We start from the raw sequence: 27,481 nt of genomic DNA, 5'->3' as shown, positions 1-27,481 counted from the left end.
ATTGTTCTATAGTGAGCAGGCCTATTCCAAAGGCCAACGAAGGTGAAAGGCCAAAGAAGGAGAAAGAGGCTAAGAAATTGTTTTCAGCCGGGCGCGGTGGCTCAAGCCTGTAATCCCAGCACTTTGGGAGGCCGAGACGGGCGGATCACGAGATCAGGAGATCGAGACCATCCTGGCTAACACGGTGAAACCCCGTCTCTACTAAAAAATACAAAAAAACTAGCCGGGCGAGGTGGCGGGCGCCTGTAGTGCCAGCTACTTGGGAGGCTGAGGCAGGAGAATGGCGTAAACCCGGGAGGCGGAGCTTGCAGTGAGCTGAGATCCGGCTACTGCACTCCAGCCTGGGGGACAGAGCGAGACTCCGTCTCAAAAAAAAAAAAAAAAAAAAAAGAAATTGTTTTCAGAAACATTTCATAGGGAATCATGAACAGAAGTGATGTCTTGTGCAGCTGTGAGACAATGGATCCCTGTATCCGCCCTCCAGAAAGCAGTATCCTTTACATCCTTTTTAGGACTCTTTTTATAGTGGTCAACAAGGCTGGAGGTTTTTTTGTTTTGTTTTGTTTTGTTTTTGAGACGGAGTTTCACCTCTGTTGTCTGTTGCCAGGCTGGAGTGCAATAGCACGATCTTGGCTCACGGCAACCTCCACCTCCTGGGTTCAAGTGATTCTCCTGACTCAGCCTCCCGAGTAGCTGGGATCACAGGCACAGTAGCTGTGGGCCACCACAACTGGCTAATTTTTGTACTTTTAGTAGAGATGGGGTTTCACCATTTAGTAGAGATGGAGGCCAGGATGGTCTCCATCTCCTGATCTTGTGATCCACCCACCTTGGCCTCCCAAAGTGTTGGGATTACAGGCGTGAGCCAACACGCCCGGCCTGGAGTTTTTAGGGTAAAACGTGAAGCTGCTGACATCTTCAGACTTTCTTGCCAAGACTCATGACCACTGGGGGAGAGAAGCATTTTGATGATACCTATGCTACTGCTTCAGAACATAGGTGACTATGACATCTTCACTTCAAGAGGGCATCAGTCTTGCCACACCACAGGCTGTATGTTCCTACATACATGTTCTTGGGGTTATCTGTGGCTACTGTATCGGCATGGTGAAAATAGAATACAATGGTGTGACACTACCCACTTCTTCTCAATTCATATTCAATGACATTATTTTGACAACTTACAATTGGCCATGGTGGGAGAATTTTACCAGGGAAATTGGCAAATATTAAAAGCCAGGGCTTATTTGTTTCATTGAATGGTTAGACCTAAGAAAGTGAAGGAGAATTTGTAAATGAAGGTAGTGTTTCAGGTATATAGTGTCTGAGGTTTTTTTTTGGTTTGTTTTTGTTTTTGTTTTTTGAGATGGAGTCTCGGTCTGTCACCCAGGCTGGAGTGCAATGGCACAATCTCAGCTCACTGCAACGTCCACCTCGCAGGTTCAAGTGATTCTCCTGCCTCAGCACCCTAGTAGCTGGGATTACAGGCATGCGCCACCACACCCGGCTAATTTTGTAATTTTAGTAGAGACGGGGTTTATCCATGTTGGTCAGGCTGGTCTCGAACTCCCAACCTCAGGTGATCCACCCGCCTCAGCCTCCCAAAGTGCTGGGATTACAGGCGTGAGCCACTGTGCCCAGCTGAGGTTGTTACACTGTGAATATAATAGACCAAAAAATTGAGAAAGTATTTTCCCAGTATTTGAAAACAATTTTATCATTTAGCAAAGAAGTGCATCACATTACTGAAGAGTGAGTAAAGTTCCAACATGTCTTTGTTATACATGTCTATTTATTAATGAAAAAGAAAATATCACCAACATCCATTTAAAAATAAGCAAAAGACATTAATAAACATTCTTCCAAAGAGGATATACAGGTGGCAACTTGACACAAGATGTTCAAGTGTTCAATACCATAAAATACCAGAAAAATGCAATAAAATCACAGAGAGATGCTATTATACAGCTTAAAACAACTAAAATTAAAAAGACTAACCATACCAAGCATGGCAAGAATGTAGAGAAATGGGAAGCTTCACATACTATTGATGGGAATGCAGATGGTAGAGTCAGGTTATAGTCTGGTCGTGTCTTTAAAAGTGAAGCATTCACATACACTGTACTGCTAACACAGGAGAAATAAAGCACTTCTGCATATTAAGAATTATATGCCTATGTTCATAGTAGCATTATTTGCAACAGCCCAAAACTGGAAAGCATCCAGCTGTTTATCCAAATTTTGACATAGCCACAGAATATTTCTCAGCAATACAAATGAACTATTCACATAAGCAATACTGGTAAATCTTAAAAATAATTGTGCATCGGCTGGCACAGTGGCTCATGCCTGTAATCCCAGTACTTTGGGAGGCCAAGGTTGGCGGATCACAAGGTCAAAAGATCGAGACCATCCTGGCCAACATGGTGAAACCACATTTCTACTAAAAATACAAAAATTAGTTGGGCATGGTGGCGCATGCCTGTAGTCCCAGCTTCTCAGGGGGCTGAGGCGGGAGAATCGCTGGAACCCAGGAGGCAGAGGTTGGAGACAGCCAAGATCGCGCCACTGCATTCCAGCCTAGTGACGGAGTGAGACTCCATCTCAAAAAAAAAAAAAAAATTGTGCATCATCAGGAAAAATGTAGTATTTTATGATTCAATTCACATAAAATCCTAGAAAACACAAACTATTCTCCTGTAGGGAAAGTAAATGACGGGACTCCTGAAGGCCTGGAAAGTGCACGCAGAGATTGTAAAACAACAAAAGGTGAATCATGAATATGTTCATGATCATGATTATGATGGTTTCACAGGCTTATATGACAAACTCTTCAAATTATACACCATAAATGGATGTAAACTATGGCACATCACTTATACATCAAGAAAGTTTGTAAAACATGTTTCAAAGTAAAGTATCTGATCTTCCACCTTTCAAAAACCAGAATGCCTTGCAATCTCATGTTGACCGCACTCTCTCTTCAGGCCTGGGGAAGGGCAACCATGCGTCCCTCCGTGCAGGAAATGTTGGCAAGCAATGAAGGCTGTGGCAATTTGAGACAACAGCAACACTGGTGGAAATCACAAGACCTATCAATATATCCCTGGCCTATAGGACTTCTATTATCTTTATCCTCCTTTTTCTACCTCTACAGCAATGAACTTGAGGTGAACAACCTAGAAAGTCAACAATTAAAAACAAAACAAACAAACAAACAAAAAAACCTTTATTTTTGCTGACAATAACCTAAGTTATTGGACATACAGAGATTTCTAGGTCCTATGACTGCTCAAAGCCACAGTCACGGAAAGATTTGTAAATGTACTTTTACAAGAGGCACATTCCAACTAGTTTGCTACAGTACACAGAGTACAGTATTTCTGTACCAATTACAGTTCATACGTGACTCCCGTTGTCTTCTGAGCGACATCAGCCTATGGAATGTTTGATATCAGGGCATGTCTCCTTATAGAACCCCATGAAAATCTCAACAGCGCTGGGCATCATATGACATCCTCTGGAAACAATGGAATAAAATTGTCCTATTCCCTGAAGCACAGGTGCTTGTCATAACAGCTGGCCTCTCCTCAGGATGACCTCTAGTCTCACAGAAAGAATAGGGATCCAGGCCACAAAGAATAGCCAAAACCTTGCATTGTTTCCTAGATTTTAGGTAGCAAAGCAAGTAGGACCAAAACCAGAATGAGAATTACTCCATCATCTTACTTCTCCTGCAGAGGCCCACAAAAGCTGTCCATTCCTTCATATAGAGTTGAAGTCTGTTTCCCAGCCACCCCACACAGTAAACAAAACCCCAAGACTACAAGTAGATTCAAATATAAGGCTTTTATTAGTGCACAAACTGGAGCAATGTGAGGCAGCCATTCACCAGGTGGTGACTTGGAGGCTAGAAGAATGACCAGGTGTCATGTGAGACCAAGAATTTACATAAAGGGAATCCTTGCACATAAGCGTCCAGCAGAACCAAGGCTGGGCCCTCCTGACCAAAACTGGGTCACATGTATGCTGTGATCTGTCAGAAAAAAGAATGAATTTTCTCTAAAGGCTTAGATTGCTCAAGATTTCCTCCAAAGACTAAGAGAACACACAAATGTCTGCCTTGCCTTAGCACATCAGTGTGACCAATGCCCACTGTGCAAGGTGGCAGAGGGTAGATGGTTTCTACCAGACAAACAAGGAAGAATGAGTTTCAACTTTAGGCAGATGGCTCCCTCACAAAGGCCCTCTACTGCTACAGTACTACAGAGACAGCACATTCCCTGTAGGTCTAAGGCTCTACTTAAGTGTGGACTTTCAGGAGCTAAATGATGATAGATCTTGAGTTGAAGGCGCTTCCACATTTGCTGCATTCATGAGGCCTCTATGTGTTATGGCATTTTTGGTGATGTATGAGGCTGGAGCACTGGCTAAAGGAATTCCCACATTTGTCACACTCATAAGGCCTTTCTCCAGTGTGAACCACTTGGTGTTGAATGAGGCCTGACTTTTGGCTAAAGGACTTTCCACACTGGCCACACTCATAAGGCCTTGCTCCAGTATGAATTCTCCGGTGTTGAATAAGGATGGAGCTTTGACTAAAGGATTTCCCACATTCACTACACTTATAAGGCCTTTCTCCAGTGTGAACTCTCTGGTGTTTAATGAGGGTAGCTTTTTGACTAAAGGATTTCCCACACTGGCCACACTCATAAGGCTTTGCTCCAGTGTGAATTCTTCGGTGTTGATTAAGAATGGCACTTTGACTAAAGGAATTCCCACATTCACCACACTTATAAGGCCTTTCTCCAGTGTGAACTCTTTGGTGTTTAACAAGGGTGGCTTTTTGGCTAAAGGACTTCCCACACTGGCTGCACTCATAAGGCCTTGCTCCAGTGTGTATTTTCTGGTGGTCAACAAGGCTGGAGTTTTGTCTAAATAATTTTCCACATTCGCTGCACTCATAAGGCCTTTCTCCGGTGTGGATTCTCCGATGGTCATTCAGGTGGGAGGTTTGGCTAAAGAATTTTCCACATTCACTGCACTCCCAAGGCCTTTCTCCAGTATGGACTCTCTGGTGCTGAACAAGTGAGTACTTGCCCCGGAAGGCTTTCCCACATTTGCTACACTCATAAAGCTTTTTTCCAGTGTAGACTCTTGGATGATGAACAGGAGTGTGTTTGTGCCTGGAAGCCTTCCCACATTCACGTGACTTGTAATGACTTTTTTGACTGCAAACGTCCTCCCCACATTCAGTAATTGTGTTGGGTTTCTTGCCTCCAGGAAAGACCAGGGACCTCAGAAGCCCCAACATGGCTGGGAGGTCCTTTCCAACCTCCCATTTGCGAAAGGGCTTCAATGACATACGGAATAGGCAGCGCTTCACATATGAGGCTCTGTCCATGTCCCTCTTCAAGGATTTCTTTGCACTGTGATGCTTCTGGTGCTGGTGATGGTTTGTACATTCTCCAACCAAGTATGGTTTCTGCCCAGGGAGATCAGCCAAATGCAGAATATCTTTCAGGACTGGGACACACATCTCACAGGATTGAGTCTTCTGTGTGGATGAACCTGCCTTTGACTGTGATACTCTTACAGAAACATTCTGCTCAGAAGGTGTCTCTTCATCCTCTGTTCCATGGCCACAACCTGAAAGCAGAGAACTGCTGATGAAATATATATTGACTATGCTGAGAGCAGGAAGCCCCATTATACACATACCAAAGGAATGATTCACCAGGTTTGTTTTGAGGATAATGGAGCTGAGGGCAGGTTGAGGAAGGGGTTGCTTTGCAATACTGGATCTCTGAAGATCACAGAATGAGGGAGGCCTCACCAAATAAAGGACACAAGGATGGGATGGAGGACAGGGAATGGCATTGTCTTCAAACCATTCCTCTACCAACAGCCTCAAAAGTTATCCTTGAGTAGCCTTCCAATTCCTAAAACTCACCACATAGTGTTCAGGAGGACTTTGTCTGCTGGTGACACCTGCATGCTGTGCAGAAGGTTGACTGTGCCCAAGCCCAGGAAAATACAATTGAAACTGAGTAGCAAGTCATATGATCACATATCTTCATGTAATCATATATACATACTTCACAAGACATTATGTTTGTGTCAATGTTGGAAAACATTGCAGAGGGAGCAGTGCAGAGGAGCAGATGATGCATGAAGATCAGAAAGGTGGAGGTAGCCAGGTGCTAGAAGTCATAGATAAAAATAATAAGACAGAAAAGTGTCAAGTACAGGGAAGAAAATATAGAAATAAGGTTTGGCCAGTGGCATGTGCACCCAAACAGTGGTGAAGACAGGACAGGCTCCTTATGTGACCTGAAAACAGCCTGGATATCATGCCCCCAACCAGCTGCCAGTCAACAAGCCCAGGCCTTCTCTGAGACCATGTTCACCCTTTAAAGCAACCAGGTTTCTCCGCACACCCTCAGTTGTCTAGCTGTGTGGGACCTTCATGAAGCTAAGTCCTACCAGAAAGACAGAACATGTGAGTCATCAGCACTGATGCAGAACGACTCAGCACAAAACAGCCCATGGGAAAGAAAGTTATTACGATTAAACAAACTAGAAGGAGTGAGTAAGAAGAGCCCACTGTCCCCATAAGTATAGACCATGACAATGACTACAATCATGACACAGGTAGCCACAAGAAAATGTCAGCTAGCAGATGGGGGTGCAGGGAACTTGGGACACAAGGTGTCATGGATCTGAACACAGACACCCAGCCAAGAAGAAAGCAAGCAAGAGAGATCCATTCGGCTGACTGAAGAACACCCACTTCCCAGACAACTGGGCAGCAGGTGTTAGGGCTGCTCAGGCAGTGCACAGTGCTGGCTCCCATAGCACATATCCCAAGAGAATGGGGAAGTCAGCAAAAGAGCACAGACAGACCAAGACACTGGAGTTGGTGTTAGGGCCTTACCCAGTGAGGCTACAAGGGCAAAGTTCTCCAGCATCACTTCAAGGTACAGGCGTCTCTGAGCCTCATCAAGAAGTCCCCACTCTTCCTGTGAGAAGTAAATGGCGATGTCCTCAAAGGTCACACAGCCCTGTCATGATGGGGACAGGTCACTCCACAATCAACGCCTCCACATCAAGTTCATCCACCCACTCATTCATCCCCACCTTAAGAAAATACACACCCTGGTGACACAGATGTCCACTCTCTCTTCACGGTCCAGTGATCACTGTATCCTTCTACAGTACCAACCAGGAGGTGGGCAGGATGCACCACATCGAAACTTTGGGCCCAGTATGTAGGGGTGTATCCCTTCTTGTCAGGCAGTTCCCCAAGAATCTTTCAGATAGTGCCTCCTAGACACAATCAAATGTGGGTTCACCTTTCACCCTTAAGTCCTCAATGCCAGGGGCCTGGGTCCTTCAGTTCACACTCCCTCTCCATGTGCACATCATTCTTTGAACCATTCTCGCTCAGTCTCACTCCCATAGCCACCTCAACCCTTCTGCCCACCAAATTGAGACAGCATTCAGTGCTACACAGACCTCTGATGGTTCCTACTGTCATAGACAGCCCCCATCCTGCTCTGAAGGGCTATCTTCCTGACTCTGTTCCTTGCTTCAACCTCAGCCACCAAGAATCACTGATGTCAGACACTGATGACCGTCCTCCACTTGTGCTGCACTTGATGTCCCCTCTTCAGTCAACAACCTTCCTCTCACCTCTTAACCTTCTTTCAAAATCAGTGCCCTTGGTGGCACAGACTCTCAGTGGCTCTCTACCTCCAACCTAATGACTCATACAGATGAACACTTGTACTACTAAACTTATTCAACTGCTTGATTGACACCTTCCCCAGACACATCAAGGGTCACAACAAATTCCTGGTGAGGTTTTACCATGGTGAATAAGCACTAGTCCTAGTGTTTTCATCAGTTTGGGCTGCTAGCATAATACCACAAACTGGGTGGCTTATCAACAACAGAAATTTATTTCTCAGAGATCTGCAGGCGGGAAGCCTGAGATCAGAGTGCCAGCATGGTCAGGTTCTGGTGTGGGCTCTTTCCAGGTTGTAGACTGCTGACTTCGTATATCCTCACTTGGTGGAAAGAGCACTAGGTAGTAGCTCTCTGGCTTCTTTGTTTAAGAGCACTCACTAATCCCATTCATTAGGGCTTCACCCTCATGACCTAATTATCTCCCAAAGGCCCAACCTCCAAATACCATCACACTGGAATTAGCGTTTAAGGATATGAATTTTGCAGGGACACAGTCCACTGTACCTGGCTTCAGTATCATCTTCCACCAATTATTTCTTTGTCTCCATGTCTGTCTTATGTCCTCAATGCCTTGGAAGCCTTGACCACTTACCAGATGATATGATTTGGCTGTGTCCCCACCCAAATCTCATCTTGAATTGTAGCTCCCACAATTCCCACATCATGGGAGGGACCTGGTGGGAGGTAATCAAATCATGGGGGCAGGTCTTTCCCATACTGCTCTCATAATAGTAAATAAGTCTCACAAGATTTGATGGTTTTATAAGGAGGGAGTTCTCCTGAACAAATTCTCTCGTCTGCTGCCATGCAAGACGAGCCTTTCGCCCTCCACCATGATTGCGAGGCCTTCCCAGCCACGTGGAATCATGAGTCCATTAAACCTCTTTTTCCTTACAAATTACCTAGTCTCGAGCACATCTTTATCAGCAGCATGAAAATGGACTAATAGGCCGGGCGCGGTGGCTCAAGCCTGTAATCCCAGCACTTTGGGAGGCCGAGACGGGCGGATCACGAGGTCAGCAGATCGAGACCATCCTGGCTAACCCGGTGAAACCCCGTCTCTACTAAAAAATACAAACTAGCCGGGCAAGGCGGGCGCCTGTAGTCCCAGCTACTCGGGAGGCTGAGGCAGGAGAATGGCGTAAACCTGGGAGGCGGAGCTTGCAGTGAGCTGAGATCCGGCCACTGCACTCCAGCCTGGGCGACAGAGCGAGACTCCGTCTCAAAAAAAAAAAAAAAAAAAAAAAGAAAATGGACTAATATAGTAAATCAGTATGAGTAAAGTGGGGCTCTGCTGTAAAGATAACTGAAAATGTGGAAGTGATTTTGGAACTGGGTAACAGGCAGAGGTTGGAACAGTTTGGAGGGCTGAGAAGAAGATAGGAAAATGTGGGAAAGTCTGGAACTTCCTAGAGACTTGTCTTTATCAGCAGCGTGAAAACAGACTAATATACCAGATTATCCACTTTCCTACAATCTTCCCATGACCACTTTTCTTCCACAACTGTTTGTGATGTTCACCACCTCTACCACGTGTCTAAGCACGAGACACAGTCATAGCCCTGACCTTTCCTTTTCTGTTTTTGTTTGTTTGTTTGTTTTTTGGTTTTTTTTTTTGAGATGGAGTCTCACTCTGTCACCCAGGCTGGAGTGCAGTGGTGTGATCTTGGCTCACTGCAACCTCCACCTCCCAGGCTCAAGCAATTCTGCCTCAGCCTCCGTAGTAGCTGGGATTACAGGTGCCCGCCACCATGCCTGGCAAATTTTTTTATTTTTAGTGGAGACAGAGTTTCACCATGTTGGCCAAGCTGGTCTGGAACTCCTGACCTCAAGTGATTTGCCTGCCTTGGCCTCCCAAAGTGCTGAAATTACAGGTGTGAGCCACCACGCCCAGCCCTTTCCTGGGTTATTAATAGCATTACCTTCATGACCAGGATTACCCACTCCTAATTGTGACCCACAGCTACTCTGGGCCAAACGCTGGCCACCACCTTTTGGATTTCTCTGTCTTAAACCGCTTCTAGAATTCCAGATGTACATGGACAGCTACTCACTTGATGTCTCCATATATCATTCTTTGGAACATCTCAGACTATGATAATAGCTAAAGACAGAACTCCTGTTATCCTTAATGAAAATTAATTGGCTGGGCATGGTGGCTCACGCCTGTAATCCCAGCACTTTGGGAGGCCAAGACGAGTGGATCACCTGAGGTCAGGAGTTCGAGACCAGCCTGGTCAACATGGTGAAACCCTGTCTCTACTAAAAAAAAAAAAGAAAAAAAAGGTCATGGTACTATGTGTCTGTAGTCCCAACCACTCAGGAGGCTGAGGCAGGAGGATCGCTTGAACCTGGGAGGTGGAGGTTGCAATGAGCTGAGATCGAGCCACTGCTCGATCTGAGTGACAAAGTGAGACTCTGTCTAAAAAAAAAATAAAATAAAAATAAAATCAATCCTATTACATGCTATTTGATGGAGCTTCCATCCTCCCAGATGCTAAACTCAAAACGCCTGGAGTAATGCTTGACTACTATCTCTTACCCTCAAAATCTGAAAATGCAAGCAGGCCTAATTAAAAATCCGACCCAGAATCCAGCCACTTCTTCTACCTTCACAGCCACCACATTGGTGAAGCCACTATCAAAACTCACCTTGGCCACTGCAGTAGCCTCCTCCCTGGTTGCCTCCATCACACCCACAGAGTATTCTCTATGCTGCATTAACAGTGAACCTGATGAGACCAGTGTCAGATAACCTCCCTCCTCTTCTCTAAACCTCCCATTGTTCCCATTACCTCCAGAAAAAAACACCCAATTTCTCAGAGCCATTCCAGACCTGAGTCCTGCCCTGCTGCTCTGAGTTCCCATGAGAAAGAAAGGAGAGTTGGGTTCCCCTGAACCAGCTCAGCTTCACTGCCAACTTTACATATTATTGTACCTAGGCAGGACAACCTTTCACACCTCATTCCATTGTCTGCCAGCAATAAGAACTTCTACAAATAACCACCAGTCTAGAATCAGGATGTCAAGCTTGGGGTTTGTGAAGAGTCCTTAGGTCAAAGAACTGGATGGTGGCAAAAAAGATACATGAAGAAACTCCAGGATGGGGCCAGGACCAGTGAGGGCCTGGGACACCCTCCACTCGCCTTTGTGAGGTCCATATGTGTTTCTGGAGACACAGTCACCTGTGGAAAGCCAAAGATCATGAAAGGCAGGTGACCATACAGGGCTCTACTGATTCAGGCTTCCCTGGATTCCTGACCAGGACAGAGCCAGATGGACTGATGATGTCTGCATTATTTCTGAGCCTCAGCTTTCCAGTCCTCAGTGCTACCTCTTAGCAACTGTGGGACCTTGCACAAGAACCCAATCTCCCTGTGATTCTGTGTTATTCCATTCTGTTCTAGTCTAACTCCATGAGGTTTTTGGAAAACTTTGAAAGACCTAACTCAGACCATACGCCGCTTCTGTACACAACCCTCCACAGCTCCTAGCATCCTAAGAATTGAGGGAAAACTCCTCACTTTGGCACTCCAGGTATGAACCTTCTTCACTCCATCTCCAACAGTTTAGAAACGCCGGTCCCTTTGCCTGTCACCTTCTTCCATGCCTCATCACCCAAGTTCTGGAAATAGGGACTCCACCCACGAGCCCCCACTGTACTGGACATGAGGATCTCGACCCTAGCGACCCAAGAAGGCACCCCTTACTGGGCTTTAGAATTTGAGTGAGGATGAAGGAGGGTGAGGTCCAGTGGACGCAGCGCTCACCTGAGTCGGGGCCCTCAGCGCAGCCGCAGCCATCGGAGTCTGGGCAGAGCGGGGCCGGGACCTGACAACGACGGGCGCAGGGACCTGGGCAAAGCCGTCAACCCCGCCGCCGCCGACCCTTAGACCCCCGACTGTTCAGCGGGAGGACCCCTCCCCTCGCGCCTTCCGACTCTCTCGCCAAACAAAGCGCTCCCAAAGCTCTAACGGTCTGGATGCACCCAAGCGCTGCAAAAATGACCGCCACTGAAGTGATACAGGAAGTACCTCCCCGACCTATTGGTCCCAAAGCGGAAACGACCCTTTTCTCAGCGCGGATTGGCTCAGCATCTCTGCGGCTGGAGCCAAAACCTTCTGGGTAATGTAGTCCCGCCGGTACCCAGGGCGCAGGGAAGGATGCTGCGGCCCAGAGTCACCTCAAACAAAAGCCAAGCGGCCGCGCTGGGGGCGCAGGGAGATGGCGTCGCCACAGTCCAGGAGAGGGCTGGGCCTTGTCGCTCCTTAAACGGGCCGCTGGTCCATTTCTGTGGTCCCGTCGCGGCTGAGCGCCCACGTGGTTAGAGGCATTGATTCAGGCTCGGGAAGCTGAGGCCGGATCCACAGGTGTTTGACGCTCCTGCGGGAGCGAAGGAGCTTCGTCCCCCTCCCCTGCGGGGTCAAGGCGTTGGAGGCCGTGCCACGGCCGAGGATGTTCTGTGAAAGACAGGAGCGATCTAGGTGTGGCACTGTGGGCAGGTGTTCCGGGAGGCCACGTGGGGGCCGCGCACGCACTACTCCTGCTCTGAGCCCCTTGACTGTCCCTAGATGAGGGAGGCGGGGCTGAGACGTCCCATGGGAAGGGGTCCTGGGCAGCTCTCCCCCGGGGACTTCTTCTCTTGGGGAGGGCAAGCTGGGGAGGCCCCGGAGCGGCCGAGGAAAGTGCCTCTGCTTCCCTGAGTCCCCTCCAGGGTCTGGGAGCCGCTCCTGCGTTTTCTGACGCCCCCTTCACCGCCCCTTGGCTGAGAACTGGGTCCAGATGAGCCTTGGACCCCACTGAAGACATCGTCTACCTCATCTCCCACACCTGCTAGGACCATCTCTGTCTGCCCTCAGGGCAGTAGGGAGGTAGGTGGGTTCCCAGGGCACCCCACGCGGTGGCGTACAGTGGTAGGCACAAAGCCTCTGGAGCTCAAGAATGGGATTTAGTCCCCGGGGGGAAATCCATGCTCTGCCTTACAGCAGCTGACTCGGCCTATAGGGATACTCTTAATGGCCTCCACGAAGGTGCAGGTATAACGGCTGGACCAGTCTCATCTGGCCATCCTCTGTTGGTAACAGAATGTCTAGTTATTTTGCAGGCACAGAGCTGAAGAGAGTTGCAAGTTACACAGCTAGAGAATGTGCAGAAAAGAAAAATGTCAGGCCCAGCGCGGTGTCTCATGCCTGTAATCCAAGCACACTGGGATGCTGAGGTGGAAGGATCACTTGGGCAACATAGCCAGACCCCGTCTCTACAAAAAATAAAAAATTACCCGGGTGTGGTGGTGCACCTGTAATCCTAGCTACTCAGAATGCTGAGGTGGGAGGATCACTTGAGCCCGGGAGATCGTGGTTACAGTGAGTTATGATTATGCCACTGCAGTCCAGCCTGAGCAACGGAGCCAGACCCTGTCTCGATAAATAAATAAATAAATAAATAAATAAATAAATAAATAAAATGAAAAGAAAAGAAAACATTGACCCAACACCTGGAACTGAAGTCTCACCTACCAGACTCCACCCTGCCACCACCAGGAAACCAAAATCCCGGGCTATGGCCGGAACCCAAGTGTTGAAACACTTCTGAAAGCAAGGGGTCTGTTGTCTCCGAATCTTGGGTGATAACACCCCTGTCCCCGCCTTGCCATCAATAGATTTGTTTGAAGTCCTTCCAATCAAAATCCACCCTTCCAGTGCTTACCAACCTGTCCTTCCTAATCCTTAAAAGCTGCCCCAAACCCTATACTGGGGAGATGCATTTGACCTGGACTCCTGTCTTCTTGTTTGTGGATTTGCAATAAAGGTTTGCTTTTCTTTTTTTTTTTTCTTTTTTTTTTTTTTTGAGACAGAGTCTCGCTCTGTCCCCCGGGCTAGAGTGCAGTGGGGCGATCTCGGCTCACTGCAAGCTCTGCCTCCCCGGTTCATGGGCCATTCTCTCCTGAGTAGCTGGGACTACAGGCGCCCGCCACCAAGCCTGGCTAATTTTTTGTATTTTTAGTAGAGACGGGGTTTCACTGTGTTAGCCAGGATGGTCTCGATCTCCTGACCTTGTGATCCGCCCGCCTTGGACTCCCAAAGTGCTGAGATTACAGGCGTGAGCCACCGTGCCCAGCCAAAGGTTTGCTTTTCTCAAAAACCTGGTGCCATGGTACTGGCTTCTGTGTGCATCAGACAGCAACCTTTTCCTTAGTAACACCGGCACTCTCTCAGTGCCACCGTTCTGCCCTTCACTACCCTCTGGTCCCAGAGGCCAGCAGCCCCCACAATGGCCACCTAACACATGCCCTCACCCTCACTGTCCTCTCAGAGTTGCCACATCAGATCAAACATGGCTCCTCAAACTTCAAGCATGTGTGTCCATCTAGGCATAGAACTAGTGGGATTGCTTGGATAACCTGGGGAAGAGGGATAGCCTAGCTAGGTTAACCTACTCTGTGTGGCATGTCCAGGGGACTAAATGACCCACCTGCTCCTGAGGCCCAGTCCTTCAGGGAGAAGCCCAGCCAGAGATGAGGGAGGCTGCCAGTGATCACAAAGCAGTAATAAACTCTATCTATAGCTAAACTTAGGTGAGACCAACAGTCAATAAGTATCTAAAGAGAAAGCTATAAAACATTGAAGATAGAGTGCAAGAAAGTGTGAAGCCCTTAGGATGTGCATGGGTTGTTTTGTGTTTTCTTTCTGTGTGTGTCTCCTTGGCACAGCTATTCAAGTACAGCTTGGCAGTGTCATTCATAAAGTCTACTAACTTCTATTGCTGTTCACCCAGTTAATCCCAAGGGACTCCACAGGTACCAAATGGTATGGGGGAGTGTTAACCTCAAGGACCATGACATCTAGCAAGGGACTGAAGACAGCAGAGGCCAGCTCCACCTGCAGGTAGAACATACCAGAGGGCCCAGGTTTAGCTCCATCCTGTCTTTATTTTTTTTTTTATTTCTTATCTTTAGTCCTTAGGGGTACAGAGTAGGTGTATATATTTATGAGTTACATGGCATAGTTTGATACAGGCATACAGTCTGTAATAATCACATTGGGATAAATGGTATCCATCACCTCAAGCATTTATCATTTTTTTGTGTTATAAGCATTCTAGTTATACTCTTAATTATGTTTAATTCTACAATAGATTATTGTTGACTGTAGTCACCCTGTTGTGCTATCAAATACTACATCTTATTCCTTCTATCTGACTATATTTTTTCTTTTTTTTTTTTTTTTTTTTTTTTTTTTTTTTTTTTGAGATGGAGTCTCGCTCTGTCACCCAGGCTGGAGTGCAGTGGCGCGATCTCGGCTCACTGCAAGCTCCGCCTCCCGGGTTCACGCCATTCTCCTGCCTCAGCCTCCCGAGTAGCTGGGACTACAGGCGCCCACAACCGCGCCCGGCTAATTTTTTGTATTTTTAGTAGAGACGGGGTTTCACCGTGGTCTCGATCTCCTGACCTTGTGATCCGCCCGCCTCGGCCTCCCAAAGTGCTGGGATTACAGGCGTGAGCCACCGCGCCCGGCCCTGACTATATTTTTTCATCCATTAACTATCCCCACTTTCCCTTCCATTTCTGCTACCCTTCCCAGCCTCCATGGCTGCAAATTTTCTAATTTTTCTAAGTACAGTCTCAGGTACTTCTTCATAGCAATGCAAGAATGGCTTAACATAGAAAATTGGTACAGAGGAGTGGGGCATTGCTATAAAGATACCTGAAAATGTGGAAGCAACTTTAGAACTGGGTAATGAGCAGAGGTTGAATGAGTTTGGAGGGTTCAAAAGAAGACAGGAAGTTGAGGGAAAGTTTGGAACTTTTTAGACACTGGTTAAATGGTTGTGACCAAAATTCTGATAGTGATGTGGACAGGGAAGTTCAGAACGATGATGTCTCAGATGGAAATGAGAAAAGCATTGGGAACTGGAGCAAAGGTCAGATGTGTTATGGCTCAGCCAAGAACTTGGCTGCATTGTGCCTATGCCCTAAAGATCTATGGAAGTTTGGACTTTAGAGTAATGACCAAGGATAGCTGGTGGAAGAAATTTCTCAGCAGCAAAGCTTTCAAGATGTGGCCTGGCTACTCCTAAAAGCCTGTGCTAGATGCTAGAGCAAATAAATTACCAAAAGATATAATTTATATTTAACAGGGAAGCAGAGAAAAAAAATTAGAAAATTTGCAGCCATGGCCGGGCGCGGTGGCTCACGCCCATAATCCCAGCACTTTGGAAGGCTGAGGTGGGCGGATCACAAGGTCAGGTGATCGAGACTATCCTGGCTAACACGGTGAAACCCCGTCTCTACTAAAAATACAAAAAATTAGCTGGTCATGGTGGCAGGCGCCTGTAGTCCCAGCTACTCGGGAGGCTGAGGCAGGAGAATGGCATGAACCTGGGAGGCGGAGCTTGCAGTGAGCCGAGATCTGGCCACTGCACTCCAGCCTAGGTGACAGAGCAAGACTCCATCTCAAAAAAAAAAAAAAAGGGCCGGGCGCGGTGGCTCAAGCCTGTAATCCCAGCACTTTGGGAGGCCGAGGCGGGCGGATCACGAGGTCAGGAGATCGAGACCATCCTGGCTAACACGGTGAAACCCCGTCTCTACTAAAAATACAAAAAACTAGCCGGGCGCGGTGGCGGGCGCCTGTAGTCCCAGCTACTCGGGAGGCTGAGGCAGGAGAATGGCGTAAACCCGGGAGGTGGAGCTTGCAGTGAGCTGAGATCCGGCCACTGCACTCCAGCCTGGGTGACAGAGCAAGACTCCGTCTCAAAAAAAAAAAAAAGAAAAAGAAAAAGCCTCTTTTTTAGGGAAAGGAAATCAAGCAGGCTGTGGAGCAACCACTTGATAGAGATATTTTTATAACTAAAGGAGAGAACTTCTGCACCCATAAGCACACATATTTAAGGCCCACTTAAACTAGAAAAATACATGTTAGGTTTAGTCCTAGAGGTTATTGGGCATGGTATGACAATTTCTTTCTTTTTTTTTTTTTTTTCTTTTTTAAAAAAAGAGACAAGGTCTTGCCTTGTTACCCAGGCTGGAGTGCAGTGATGTGATCATAGCTCGTTGGCCTCAATGTCACTATGCCCAGCTATTTGTTTTTTTAGATATGGGGTCTTGCTATATTGCCCAAGCTGGTCTCGAATACCTGGCGTCAAGCAATCCTCCTGCCTCAGGCTTCCAACGTGCTAGGATTACAGGCATGAGCCATCATGCCTGGCCAACATATTTCTTTTTGCTTGTTGAACTCCTCATTGTTCTGGTACCAATTAAAATCAAGTCTTATAGATATTAACGTGATAGCTCCTGCCAATCTGCAAATGGGGCTTACCTTTCTCACTCAGATGGGAGTGGGAATCCTTGGAAACTCCTTCTTTCTTTGTCTTTGTAACTTCACCTTGCTTACTGGACACAAGATTAGACCCACGGATCTTATTCTCAACCAGCTGGCCTTTGCCAATTTGTTTGTGCTTTTCTCTAGAGGGATCCCTCATACAATAGCAGCTTTTGGATTGAACTATTTCCTGGATAAGGCTGGATGCAAACTTCTCTTCTATTTTCACAGAGTGGCCAGAGGGGTTTCCCTCAGCACCGCCTGTCTCCTCAGTGGCTTCCAGTCCATAAAACTTTGTCCCTGTTTCTCTAGGTGGTTGGAGCTCAGAATGGGATCCCCAAAGTTCACTGGCTTCTGTTGTTTTCTCTGCTAGATCCTGCAACTGTTGGTAAATATCTTTGTTTCTATGAATGTGACTAGTCAAATAAACAGCAAAAATGTAAGTGTGAAAATAAATTGTGTATACTGTTCTTTGCTCAAACCAGCTAGATGTATAAAGTTTCTAGTCGTATTCATATTCTCTGCAACTGACTTTATGAGTTTGGGCCTCATGATCTGGGTCAGTAGCTCCATGGTCCTTTTCCTGCACAGACACAAGCAGCAAGTCCAACACATTCACAGCAACAGAATCTCCTCAGAGCTTCTCAAGAGGCCAGAGCCACACGCACCATTTTGATCGTTGTGAGCACCTTTTTTTCCTTTTACTCACTCTCCTCTCTTTTGCACGTTTGGATGACTATTTGTTATTCCAGGTCAGTGGCTAGTGGACACCTCTATGATTTTGTCCTCATGTTTCCCAGCGTTCAGTCCCTTTGTGTGTTCATTCGTGGTGACACTCGATTCTCTGCGTTTCACGTGGCCTGCTAGTCAAGGAAACGCCCTTTTCCCAGCTCGCCCAGGGAGGGCCCCCCGGAGGAGGTGTGCCCTGGGTGAAGCTACCCAGGAACCCTGCCCCAGGAACTTCTCGGCCCAGCCTCCTGCACCTGGGGACCATCAAGGGGCTCAGGGTAGGAGCGGCCGGGGGCGTGGCCCCCAAGTGGTCTCCGGGGCCGGCGACCCTGAGCCTGACCCGTAGGTCCCTTCTGTCGCCTATGTAACCGCTGAGGTCCCCGAAACGGCCTCAAACGCCTCGGGCCCACACGTGAGGGGGATGAGGCAAAGACCCTCCCGCGCTGCGGCCGCGGTGTCTACGCGGCCCCGTGGAGTGACGCGTCCGTGTGGATCCGGAGCCTTTGCTTCCTGAACCTGAATCAACGTCTCTAGCCACGTGGGCACTTAGCTGGGTTTGGGACCGCGGAAATCGGCCAGCGGCCCCTTTAAGGAGCGGCAAGGCCCTGTCTCGCTCTTGGTGTCGCGCCTTTTCCTAGCGCCTTCCGCGCGGCCGGTTGGCCCTTGTTCCGGGTGAATCTTGGGGAGGGCACTGGCACCCTGGGCGACTGAGAACTACATTACCCATAATGCTGAGCGCCAAGCTGCAAAGACGCGGAGCCAATCAACGTTCAGGATCGGGCCTGTCTCCGTTTGTTGCAAACGGTAAGGCGGAACTTCCGGCACCGCTCCGAGATGGTCTTTTTGGGGGTTCTCTACCTCGGCCCACGCCGCCTGAGTTAGCAACGCTGCCCCCGGCACAGAGCGGGGGTCGCCCCGCTACGCTGCAGCCCGTGGGTCGTTGTCGCTGGTGGCAACTGTGCCTGGGTTCCCTGGCCCTGCTCCACTCACAATCCGATGGCGGCGGCCGTGCTGAGAGATTCGACTTCGGTGAGTGCTACGTCCCCCCGGCCTCACCTGCCCTCCCCGCCGGAAATCCAACACCCTGCGTGAGGGGCGCCTGCTTTCGTCCCTGCAGCCCGGCCCGAGTCCAAGACTGTGAGGCCCTCGCGGGTGGGGCTCCCGTTTACAAGCCTGGTGTCGTGGGCTGTGGAGGGTGTGGCAGGCGGAGGGGCCGGTTTCTGTGACTCTTGTTGGGGCGATTGAGCCAGGATCGTTCACGCCGGAATGGCAAAGTGAGGCTCGCTCTTTTCAAGACGCTGAGAGCCATGGGTGGTTATGAACAGCTGCGGCACATGGTTTGAGTTAGACTTTTGAAAATTTTCCTAAAGTTAAAGAGTTAGAACAGCCTGGAAGGGGGATAACACCGAGGCACGGGGAGGTTGAGTCCTTGTGCAAGGTCCCAGAGCAGGTAAGAGTCACACGGAACTGAGGCGCAATGATAATTTAGTCATCACCAAGTCACCTGTCTCCAGGGCTGCGCAGGGAAACAAGGAGGCATGAGCCCATGGACCTTCCACCGTAGTTACCTGCGTCTCACAGCCTTCCTCTTCCCGCAGGTTCCCGTGACTGCAGAAGCTAAAGTTATGGGCTTCACACAGGTGAGTGGAGAGTGTTTCGGGGCCTCCCTGGTGCTGACCCCAGTGTTTGTCTCTGAGATTGTGTTCTGGGACTCTTCTCTTGGCACTCTTTGGGTCTTTGGTTCTAGGAACCCTGAACAAACATCAATCCCAGGGGTCATACATCCAGGCTGGAAGCTGGTATAGAACGGTTCCTATTGCTGGAAACCAGCAAAGTAAGGTATGGAACGTTGTCTCAGGCTTATGTACTAGATGAGCAAGTGCTTGAAAGTCAAGCTGAGCTGGTTTAGTGAACTACAACTTTTTTCTTTCTCATGGGAACTGAACGCTGGGATGCAGGAATCAGACAAAAAAAATGGCTCTCAGTTGTTGGGTGTTTCTTCTGGAGTGTGTGACGAGCAATGACAGTTGGGGGCAGAGGAGGTATGTGACCTGATCCAGGTCTCATCAGGTTCTCTGTGTGGCCAAGCTGAGAGAACAGGCTGAGTGTGAGGTATGAGATAGGAAGATAGTGAAGAAGGCTGCTGTAGTAGTCCAGATGAGTGTTACTGGTGGCAGGACTTGTGTGGTGGCTGTGGAGGTGGTAGTTGGATTCTGGAACCGTTTTTTAAGTAGGGAAGCCTGGATTTTGAGATGTTGAAGGCAAGAGATAGAAAAGTAGGATTCAGGAGTAAAAGCAAGTTGGGTTTAGCAGCTGGAAATATGGAAGCTCCACTAGCGAGGATTGTAAAATTGGTAGTAGAGTCAGTTATCTCTAGAGATAATCAGAAATTTTGATTTGGAACATCTTTATTTTTAAATTTTTTTTTTTTTTTAATCATCATTTGAACATGGCCCAATGGGACATCTTTAGAGTCTGAGATGGTTCAAAGAACAGTTAGTTTAGACATCAAGTGGATAGTCTATCCAGAGGACTAGAACTGTGGGGAGGGATTCAGGATGGAGGCATTTAAAAGGTGGCCAGTACTTGCCTAGGGGTATAGCTTGGGACACAGTTAGGAGGTGGAATCCTGATCACTCTAGTAATGCTGTTACCAGCCCAGGGAAGGGAGGTTGGGGGTCACTACTGGGTCTTCTGCTGGGGGACATGGTTGATCATGGTGGGAATCACAAAGACAGGTATGAGAGAGAAGTGGCCATGGTAGGGTGTGAGAGCAAGGATGATCTGGCAAGTGACCAAGGATCTAGGAGAAGAGTGGGCATGAGATCAATGCTTGGAAGTAATCCAGACAAGATGACACTGAGACCAAAACTAGTGCTTTTTCAGCACTCTGGATCTATCTACCAGGGTTTTGTGGTAACCGTTGAGGTGTCAGGAATTTTAGGGAGGTGGATAAGTTGAGAGTCACAGGTGGTCATCTGGGAGAGTTACTGGGCCTGAGGTGTGGGAGTCCTCTTGGGGCAGACTTTGAATGAGGGTTAACAGGAGAGAAAGACTGTGACTTAACAGAGGACATCAAGTGCAGCACTAGTGGAAGAGGGCCATGGGTGTCAGAACCCCAGGTATTTCTGGGTGACTGAGGATGTAGCAAGGGACAGAGTCAGGCAAGGAGGCCTTCAGAGCAGGATGGGGCTCTGAAGGGCTGCCTTTGGCAGTGGGGACATTCAGCCTCTGAGTAGCACCGGACCTCATTTCAGTTTGCCAAGCACTTTCTGGATGTTGCGTTCCAAATATCGTGGGGATGCCAGAGAACTGCCTATGGTGTGGAGCAACAGGGTGGAAATCGCTGTGGAAGTGAGATTGTTTGAGGGTGTGTGCTTCAAAGAGTGATGTGCATATGGAGAGGAAGTGTGAACTGAACAACCCATGGCCATGGCATTGAGGATATAAGAATGATGGCTAACCCCATCATTGCTTGTATGTGAGAGGCATACTTTTGGAAACTCCAGGAGAATTATCTGACAAGACAAAATCCAACCCTATATGCTAGACCCAGAGTTTAAATGGCATTTCCTGGCCCACCTGCCTGTTGGTGCTGTGGGAAGACACAGTGATGATGGGACCATGAGGAGAGGGCAGGAATCAGTGCCACCAGGGCTTGGTATCTCCTCTGAGGTGGGGCTTAGGGTTGGGGGTAAGCAGGGGAAGGATGCGTGGGGGCATGAACTTGGGGTCCTAGGAGAGAATCTGATCATGGAAAGATCTGTCCCCATCATGGCAGGGCTCTGTGACCTTTGAGGACGTGGCCATTTACTTCTCCCAGGAAGAATGGGGGCTCCTTGATGAGGCTCAGAGGCTCCTGTACCGTGATGTGATGCTGGAGAACTTTGCACTTATAACTGCGCTGGGTAAGGCCCTCACAACCACTCTTGTCTCCTGGTCTTTGTCTATCCTTTTTCTCCCCAGAGGCAGCTCTGTCGGACCATGGGCTCTGCTGACTTCCCCACTGTCTTGGCATATGTGCTGTGGTGTAAGGAATGAAATCATTGCACTCCTTAATCAGCCCTGACATTTGCTGTTCCAAAACGCACTGGGATGGGTCTGGATGTTAGGTGTCTTGAGTCAGCCTAATGCATCTCAGTTTACTTCTTCACTTCCTTTTTGGGTGGCTGTGTTCATATTCATGGTACTTTGTGTCTCAGGTTCTGCTTCCTTGATGACATTTCCTTTGACTACCTGTGTTAGGAATTTGCAGAATTTTCCTCATCAGTATTTACATGGACCATGAGCTGTTGTTGCCAGAACCTCCTTCAGGATCTGTGTGATATTAATTTTCTTTCTTGTGTTCTCAAGGAAGCTGACTTGCTCTGGGCCACTGCAGGATACTCACCTGTCCCAGCTGTCCCTTAGGACTTGCTTCATTCAAGTCCCAAGTAGTGGCACATCTAGAGGTGCCAGGAAAGCCCTGGTTGTTGGAAAGGGTGAAGATGGGAATATGGCTTCAGAGGAAGCCTGGCCTCAGTCAGTGGCACCTGGGTGAGGACATGGCATCCAGCCTGTTTTCTAATCTTACCAGGAATTTGCCCTGTGTCATCCAGAGTTTGGTGCTAATGCTACTGGACACACCTCATTTCTACGTTTTTCTTCCTCTTCTTTGACACTTTGCTGGCTTATTGGTTCATCTGGGACATCTGGCCTCATGCTGCCCCATCTTTCTGCCCTCCATGTGTCACCAGTTTCTCTGCACTGCCTCCCAGCATGTTTTCCAACACTGACCCACTCCCAATATGTTGTGAGTTGTGCACATGCCATTAAATATTTCTTGAACACAAGATCGCAGTTGGAATCTCTCACTCACTTCCAATTGCATTATCTTGGGCCTGAATAATGCCAACGTTCAGCACAGCATACACATGCCACCAGCTGACAAGATCTTGCCACAGGATTTGGCAAAGGAGTAGATTGGAGACCCTGTCTGTCCTTATGTGCTGCACCCCATCCTTGATATCCTGTGTTTGGTGAGGCCTCCCCATTTTGTGATCTTTAGAGGCCCCCTACTGCTAGGCAGCCCCTTTCTTATCCTGCTTTCAGCTCCTCAATGTTGCTTCAAAGCAATACTGTGAATTCATTCCTATTATGTACCCACAGGGTTTTAATTAATGGAGGTGGTAGAGTGCCAATACAGAGAGGTTAATGTCAATGACATAGGAATTTATCACCTGCAATAGCAAGAGCATGTGAGCACTGTGCCATGCAGGGCCACAAGAGAGAAGGGAAAATATTAAGCCACAGCCTTTATTGGGGTCTCTGCAGATAACACAAGACATGATAAACAGGTTAGGATTGGGTAATTTGAGTGGTTTGCTTTGGGGCAAAGGGGCTCACTGGGCTTAGTTGTCTGCTGCCTGACCTTGGGATGATTAGAGCAGAGGAATATTAGCTCCTGAAACATCCAAGTCACAGAGAAAATGTGATTGGGAGTATGGGGCTCTGAATTGATTTTGTATTTGTTATGCTCCTTGCTGAGCCCTTTGCTATCTCTTAAGAGTTGGCTCACTCTGGAAGCACCATTCTCTCCCCAGCCAGCAAAGTGTTTTATTTTGTTTTCTTTTGTGTTTGAGACAGTTTCACCTTGTCTCCCAGGCTGGAGTGCAGTGGTGCGATCTGGGCTCACTGCACACTCCGCCTCCCGGGTTCAAGCAATTCTCCTGCCTCATCCTCTTGAGTAGCACCCGCCACCACACCTGGCTAATTTTTTGTATTTTTAGTAGAGACAGGGTTTCGCCATATTGCCCAGGCTTGTCTCAAACTCCTGAGCTCAGGCCAGCAAAGTTTTTAAGATATCAGAACATTAATTATTCAGAAAATAGTTTTTTTTTAAATGGTTAATACACTGCCATCATAGTCAACGTGCATTTCATCAGTGTTTCTCTGCTTTCAGTTTGTTGCCATGGGATGGAGGATGAAGAGACACCTGAGCAAAGTGTTTCTGTAGAAAGAGTATCTCAGGTCAGGACTCCAGAGGCCAGTCCATCCACCCAGAAGACTCAATCCTGTGACATGTGTGTCCCGTTCCTGACCGACATTTTACACCTGACCGATTTGCCTGGGCAGAAACCATGCTTGACTGGGGCATGTGCAGTCTTTCACCAGGAACAGAAGCATCATAGTGCAGAGAAACCCTTGGAAAGTGACATGGACAAGGCCTCATTTGTGCAGTGCTGCCTATTCCCTGAGTCAGGAATGCCTTTCACCAGCATTGAGGTTAGGAAGGACTTCCTAGCCCCATTGGGTGTTCTTCAGCCTCAGGCTATTGCTATCTATGAACAACCCAACAAAATCAGCAAATGTGAGGAGGTCTTTCATGTTGGAATAAGTCATTACAAGTGGAGTGAATGCAGGAAAGAGTCTAGCCACAAACAAACTTTTTTTCACCCTAGAGTCTGCACTGGAAAAAGGTTTTATGAATCTAGCAAATGTGGGAAAGCCTGCCGCTGTGAGTACTCCCTTGTTCAGCTCCAAAGAGTCCACCCTGGAGAAAGGCCTTATGAGTGCAGTGAATGTGGGAAGACTTTTAGCCAAACCTCTCATCTGAATGATCATCGGAGAATCCACACAGGAGAAAGGCCTTATGTGTGTGATCAGTGTGGGAAATCATTTAGCCAAAGAGCCACCCTCATTAAACATCACAGAGTTCACACTGGAGAGAGGCCTTATGAGTGTGGGAAATGTGGGAAATCTTTCAGCCAAAGTTCCAACCTTATTGAACATTGCAGAATTCACACTGGAGAAAGGCCTTATGAGTGTGATGAATGTGGAAAAGCCTTTGGATCCAAATCCACTCTTGTTCGGCACCAGAGAACTCACACAGGAGAAAAGCCATATGAGTGTGGTGAATGTGGGAAATTATTCAGACAAAGCTTCAGCCTTGTTGTACACCAGAGAATTCACACTACAGCAAGGCCTTATGAGTGTGGCCAGTGTGGGAAATCATTTAGCCTAAAGTGTGGCCTCATTCAGCACCAGTTAATTCACAGTGGAGCTAGGCCCTTTGAGTGTGACGAGTGTGGAAAATCCTTTAGCCAAAGAACCACCCTCAATAAACACCACAAAGTTCACACTGCAGAAAGGCCTTATGTATGTGGGGAATGTGGGAAGGCTTTTATGTTCAAATCTAAACTTGTTCGTCACCAGAGAACTCACACTGGAGAAAGGCCTTTCGAGTGCAGTGAATGTGGGAAATTTTTTAGACAAAGCTATACCCTTGTTGAACACCAGAAAATTCACACTGGATTAAGGCCTTATGACTGTGGACAGTGCGGGAAATCCTTTATCCAAAAGTCTAGCCTCATTCAACACCAGGTGGTTCACACGGGAGAAAGGCCATATGAGTGTGGCAAATGTGGGAAGTCCTTTACACAACACTCTGGCCTCATTCTCCACCGGAAATCTCACACTGTGGAGAGGCCTCGTGACAGCAGCAAATGCGGAAAATCCTACAGCCCAAGAGCTAACATTGTTTAACTCCTAAAACTCCACACTGGAGAAAAGGCTTAGACCTGCAGGGAATGTGCCATCTCTTTCTTCAGTGTTACGGCTATAGAGAGTCTTTGTGAAGGAGCCATCTGCCTAAAGTTAAACCTCATACTGGTAGACCTCCAGATGGGTGAGACTCTCATGAGTTCCAGGCACATGTGTCTTGCAGGAGCTCCTTTGCACGTTCTAAACTGCTGGAGGCCTTTGCAGGAGTTAAATCATTAGTCACCCTTGCGTACTAAGGCAAGGGAGATACACCTGTGTGCTCCCATTCCTTGGAGGAAATTCCTTGAGCAGTCTGAGCCTTTAAGGGGAATTCCTTTCCTTTTCTGACTGATTACAGCATACATCTGACCAGTTTTGGCCAGAAGGACCCAGCCTGGGTTCTGCTGGAAGCTGATATGGAAGGCTTCCCTTCATGGAAATTCTTGTTCTCACACGACACTTGGTAGTTTTTCCAGCCTCCAAGTCACCACCTCGTAACTGGCTGCCTCACATTGCTCTGGTTTGCGTGGTAATAAAGGCCTTATTTTTAAATCTGTGTAGTCTTAGGGTTTGGTTTACTGTGTAAAGTGGCTGGAAAACACACTTGGGCTCTTACATAAAGGAATGGACAGCTTTTGTGGGGCCCCAATGTCGTTGGCCTGTGAAGGAAAAATAAAACGACAGAGAGTAGTTCTCATTCTGGTTTTAGTCCAGTTTGCCTTGCTGCCCAAGGCCTCCTAGGGAAAAATGCAATAATTTTATTGTCCTAATTTCTGGCCTGTATCCCTACACTTTCTCTGGACTAGTCATTCTGAGGACAAGTCGGCTGTTATGACAGGCTCCTGTGCTTTGGAGAATAAGATGGATTTGTGGCATTGTTCCCACAGGCTGTAATGCCCAGCACTGTTGAGACAAAATTTTTTCCCAGCTTCTGCAAAGGAACCACGTGCCCTGATGACCACGATTCCATAGATGGCGGGACTCAAGCTGATGGGAGCTAAGCATTGGACATAATTGGTACAGAAATTTTGGGTATGATTAATAGGAAGTGGAGGAGCCCGTAGCAAAAGACAAGTGTGCCTGTGGTAAAAGTGCATCTACACATCTAGTAACTGGCTGTGTCTTTATTTTCGCAACACAATCTTCTTGTACAAGGTGTGACAGTGTAGGCACAGCCTGGCTTAGAGGGAACAACTCCATTCTGCATGTGATTGTCAGAGCGTGGAGCCAGGCAAGCAACCTGGGGGCTTCCATGGGATGGTTCGATGTGAGTGCAGGAGGACACACAGGAGGTAGAGAATCAGAAGGAGCCTGGGTAGCAGAAACCTTAACTTGGAAATGACATCCCCCATCATAGGCTTTACCCTCTGCCACAGTTACCCCATTTTCAGAGGCAGAGTCCTTTGCCCTCGTGCCCTACTTGGAGCTCAACCCTCAGATGTCTTGGCTGTCTGCAACTTTCCTAGTGACCAAGCAATAGGTCCTAATATCCAACAGTCTGAGGTCAACTTTCTGTCTCTGACTTGCCAGGCATTGGTGCCTTTCAAGGTCATGGCTCTGACCTTCACCTGGTAGAAGTGTGGATATTTGGGCCTGGCCCAGAGGATGTTGCACCAAGATAGGAGGCTGGAGAACTGTGGGCTCTTGGTCTTGCTGGGTAAAGCTTTATTTGTGTCCCATTTGGGTGACCCTAGTCCTCTGATTCCATCCTGTTGCACACCTGCCTGGTGAGAAAGGCATCTCAAGCTCTTCTGCCTCTACCCACAGGTCCTGCTGTATTCTCTGTTTTGGTCTCACATTCTTTTCCCTGGTCTCCCTGTGTCAGCACTGGGGATCACTGGGGTAGAAACGGCCCTTTAAACACAAATCCTCACCCTAGTACCCAGCACACTCTGCCCTTTGAGGTCCTTATTCCAGAATTCAGGCAAGAAAACTTTACTGATCCAGCCTGGTTGGGTCAGGTATCCCCAGAGATCAGTTAACAGGACTGTGAGGGTGGACTGTTCTCAAAGAAGGGGCTGAGTTAGGCAGACCGCCAAGGTAGCATGTCCATCATTATCCCCCAGATATCTTATTATATAATGCTGCCTTTTTTTTTCTTTCTTTTTTTTTTTTTTTTTGGAGTCTCACTCTGTCGCCCCAGGCTGGAGTGCAGTGGCATG

General features: G+C 47.9%; 3 protein-coding genes across 10 annotated transcripts; 2 read left to right on the top strand and 1 right to left on the bottom strand.

Annotated features, from left to right (window-relative positions):
* Positions 1 to 1,774: 1,774 nt before the first annotated feature.
* On the bottom strand, positions 1,775 to 11,767 carry ZIK1 (zinc finger protein interacting with K protein 1). 6 transcript variants are annotated; one of them, XM_074024947.1, is made up of 5 exons: positions 11,523 to 11,767; positions 10,899 to 10,937; positions 7,158 to 7,329; positions 6,938 to 7,064; positions 1,775 to 5,649 (listed from the first exon to the last, which is right to left on the bottom strand). In XM_074024947.1, exons 4-5 carry the CDS (start codon positions 6,969 to 6,971, stop codon positions 4,385 to 4,387), a joined length of 1,299 nt encoding a protein of 432 aa, XP_073881048.1. In that variant the 5' UTR covers positions 6,972 to 7,064; positions 7,158 to 7,329; positions 10,899 to 10,937; positions 11,523 to 11,767; the 3' UTR covers positions 1,775 to 4,384. The 6 variants fall into 6 exon arrangements, with proteins under 6 accessions (XP_073881048.1, XP_045234335.1, XP_073881049.1 ...); XM_045378400.3 differs by lacking the exon at positions 7,158 to 7,329; XM_074024948.1 differs by lacking the exon at positions 10,899 to 10,937.
* A 2,819-nt stretch (positions 11,768 to 14,586) lies between these two features.
* On the top strand, positions 14,587 to 18,144 carry VN1R1 (vomeronasal 1 receptor 1). Its single transcript, XM_065535126.1, is given in 5 exon segments — positions 14,587 to 14,636; positions 17,217 to 17,384; positions 17,610 to 17,701; positions 17,704 to 17,803; positions 17,805 to 18,144. Coding segments are annotated over 5 exon segments (750 nt in total).
* Positions 18,145 to 18,609: 465 nt separating this feature from the next.
* On the top strand, positions 18,610 to 26,427 carry ZNF416 (zinc finger protein 416). 3 transcript variants are annotated; one of them, XM_074024946.1, is made up of 5 exons: positions 18,610 to 18,827; positions 19,397 to 19,438; positions 21,580 to 21,706; positions 22,152 to 22,334; positions 23,740 to 26,427. In XM_074024946.1, exons 4-5 carry the CDS (start codon positions 22,286 to 22,288, stop codon positions 25,320 to 25,322), a joined length of 1,632 nt encoding a protein of 543 aa, XP_073881047.1. In that variant the 5' UTR covers positions 18,610 to 18,827; positions 19,397 to 19,438; positions 21,580 to 21,706; positions 22,152 to 22,285; the 3' UTR covers positions 25,323 to 26,427. The 3 variants fall into 3 exon arrangements, with proteins under 3 accessions (XP_073881047.1, XP_005590592.3, XP_065391134.1); XM_005590535.5 differs by lacking the exon at positions 22,152 to 22,334; XM_065535062.2 differs by lacking the exons at positions 21,580 to 21,706; positions 22,152 to 22,334.
* The last annotated feature ends 1,054 nt before the right edge of the window (positions 26,428 to 27,481 follow it).

Source organism: Macaca fascicularis, chromosome 19 (assembly GCF_037993035.2).
Source record: "Macaca fascicularis isolate 582-1 chromosome 19, T2T-MFA8v1.1".
In the NCBI taxonomy this organism is placed as follows: Eukaryota; Metazoa; Chordata; class Mammalia; order Primates; family Cercopithecidae; genus Macaca; species Macaca fascicularis.
The sequence above is the reverse complement of the archived record's forward strand: the minus strand, read 5'-3'. Positions and strand labels throughout refer to the sequence as shown.